Source organism: Rhinopithecus bieti, unplaced genomic scaffold, assembly GCF_001698545.2.
Source record: "Rhinopithecus bieti isolate Rb0 unplaced genomic scaffold, ASM169854v2 scaffold_45100, whole genome shotgun sequence".
Lineage (NCBI taxonomy): Eukaryota > Metazoa > Chordata > Mammalia > Primates > Cercopithecidae > Rhinopithecus > Rhinopithecus bieti.
Window position 1 is genome coordinate 1 of NW_016893730.1, and position 2,520 is coordinate 2,520.

Consider the following 2,520-nt stretch of genomic DNA (forward strand, 5'->3'; position numbering starts at 1 on the left):
GCCCTAGCCTGACCTGTCCCTGATCTTATTGGTCCTGGTGACCACGTCAATGTCCATGCGGATTTTGATGAGCACGTGACCCGGGCCCAGGTCTCGGGTTGGGTGTTCTGTGGGGTCTGAAGAATCCTCAGGTCCCAAGAAGACGACGCCGGCCCAGAATCGATGTTCCGCCAGCAGTTGCAGGGCCCGCGACACCAGGGCTGCCTCTGAGGGTGCCGCCTCCAGCTTGTCCAAGGACAGGCACTGTGGGATGCGGGGTGAGTCCTAGGCGCTGGGGTCTGCCTGCCTCCTAGACCACTCCGCTGCTACCCCTGGACCTCGAGGCTGCGCCATGTTTTCCCCTCGTAGGCCCAGTGTGGGGCCGGCTCCCTCCTGAGATCTCTACAAATCCCGGGCTCTTACTAGGGCCGGGCCCGCCTCCCTCCCCTGGGAACAGCAGGGTAGGAACCTCAGGGTGGGCCCTGCCTCCACGCTGAAATAGACCCCGCAGGTGGACGGCCCCTCACCTCCGTCACTTGGCCCAGCGTGCCCACCACGCGCCCCACAGCAGCATGTGCGTCCTGCCAGCTGTAGCCACCGCTCCCAGGGTCCAGAAAGGATCGCAGGGCCTCCATGCGGTCCTGGCCCCAGGCCTGGGCTGCCTTCTTCCTTCGTCCTGCATTTGCAGGAGCCGCTGGGGGGCGCAGGTGAAAGTGAGAGTCTGGGTCGGACGCAGTGGCTCCCGCCTGTAATCCCAGCACTTTGGGAGGCCAAGGTGGGCAGATCACCTGAGGCCAGGAGTTCCGGACCAGCCTGGCCAACATGCTCTCTACTAAAATACAAAATTAGCTGAGAGCGTTGGCACATGCCTGTAACCCCAGATACTTGCGAGGCTGAAGCAGGAGAATTGCTCGAATCCAGGAGGTGGAGGTTGCAGTGGGCCAAGATCTTGCCACTGCAGTCCAGCCTGGGCAACAGAGCGAGACTCCATCTCTCAAAAAAAAAAAAAAACACAAAACACCACCAACACCAAAGTGGAGGTCTGCATGGAGCCCGCCTTCCCATCCACCGGGCCTGTCTGCCCTCTCCACCGGGGAGCCACTTCCCGCCTCCCCAGCCCCACACACACCTGCAGCATGGCCACATTGGAACTGTCGTTCATGAAGGTGAAGATCTGGGGTCCCAGCACCTCCCACACCTCCCGGACATCCCTCAGCAGGGCCAGCTCCTCAAAGGTCCGGTTCACCTGCGGACAGCACCCCTCCGCTAATGATCCTTCGCACGTATTGATCTCCCTCCATCAGCTAACTCCTACTTCTTCAAACCCAGTTTCCATGACCCTCTGGCCTGGCTCTGACCCACTGGACTGAGGGTACTGGATGGGTTCTGGCTGCCACCCTCCCACCCCAGCATCCAGGCTACCCCACCTGGGCCATGAGCTTCCGGGTAAAAGGTGTATCTGGTGCAAACAGCAGCTTGCCCAGGATCAGAGGCTTCAGGCGTCTCCAGAGCAGGCGGGACAGCGGATGGTTGTCCAGGGCTCCAATCAGCTCTGAGCAGGCAGGGCCTGGGATGGGGTGCCATGAGGCCCTGCCCCATGCCCACCGCTCCACTTCCCAGGAGGGGAAACCAAGGTCAGTCACTCACTCAGGCTGCTGTCCGGCAGGGCTGATTCTGGCTCCTGCCTCACCAGGTCCATCAGGTCACTAGCCTTGTACCAGTTGAGGGAGGGGCCCACCGTGCTGCTAGGTCCCCTGGCACTGCAGAGGGCCTCAGACAGCAACTCCAGGGGCCCACCAGTCCCTCGGGGTCTGTGCAGCAGTGCCTGAAGCTCCACCAGGCTAGGCAGTGCCAGGATCTAGAGAGAGGTCACGAGACGGAGCTGACAGCGATCCCAACTTCAAGCCCTAACCAGGGCAGGGCACTGGGTCAGGGGCAGCCTCTCCCTCTCTTGCTAATTCTCCTGAAGACCCACCGAAGGGAAGTGTCCGGGCTGCCCCAGACCCTCCCGGTGCAGGCTGCCTGCCAACGTTGCCTGCATGGGGTTGAGGATGGGTGGGGCCTCGTACCTCCTGGGCCAGGTCCTCAGCTGCCTCCAACAAGCTGTGCAAGGGCTCCTGGGCTTGACCCAGTGCCAACCCCAAGGGTTCCTGGGGAGAAAGATCACAAGGTTGACAATGACTTTGAGCGCTCACTAGGGGCCCAGCGCTCTGGCCAGCTCCCAGGCAGACCATACTATCATAGCCCTCAAAATAGGGAAACTGAGGCTCTGAGAGACACAGGGACTCATTCAAGATCTCACAGATGAGTCTTCATCACCGGGTCAGACACACTCTGTCTGGGCCCAGACAGAACAAGGAGTATCACTGCAGGGACCAGGGACAGCCTGGATGCCTGGAACGGGAGGTCCTTGGCCTGGGGTGGTGCAGTGCCAGGACATCCCCAGTGCAGTGTCCCAGGAAGTCAGTGCGGTCCCGTCCCCACACCCTACCGTATGCAGCAATGACATCAGCAGCTCCGCGACGTCCAGCATAGGTGGTT

At 61.4% G+C, this 2,520-nt stretch overlaps 1 protein-coding gene across 1 annotated transcript; it reads right to left on the bottom strand.

Annotated features, from left to right (window-relative positions):
- Positions 1-17: 17 nt before the first annotated feature.
- Positions 18-2,512, bottom strand: LOC108525948 (ATP-binding cassette sub-family A member 7-like). The gene is made up of 7 exons (XM_017866700.1): positions 2,471-2,512; positions 2,049-2,129; positions 1,627-1,837; positions 1,407-1,546; positions 1,109-1,225; positions 507-673; positions 18-243 (listed from the first exon to the last, which is right to left on the bottom strand). The coding sequence occupies exons 1-6, from the start codon at positions 2,510-2,512 to the stop codon at positions 512-514; spliced, it is 753 nt and encodes a 250-aa protein (XP_017722189.1). The 3' UTR covers positions 18-243; positions 507-511.
- Between the last annotated feature and the right edge of the window lie 8 nt (positions 2,513-2,520).

What these genes read in the sequence shown, in the direction of transcription:
- LOC108525948 (XM_017866700.1), bottom strand. Translation starts at nt 2,512, where the DNA reads ATGCTGGACGTCGCGGAGCTGCTGATGTCATTGCTGCATACG. An exon ending in TGATGTCATTGCTGCATACG is followed by an intron (nt 2,130 to 2,470) that starts GTAGGGTGTGGG and finishes CTTTCTCCCCAG; the next exon opens with GAACCCTTGGGGTTGGCACT. An exon ending in CCAATGTGGCCATGCTGCAG is followed by an intron (nt 674 to 1,108) that starts GTGTGTGTGGGG and finishes TGCGCCCCCCAG; the next exon opens with CGGCTCCTGCAAATGCAGGA.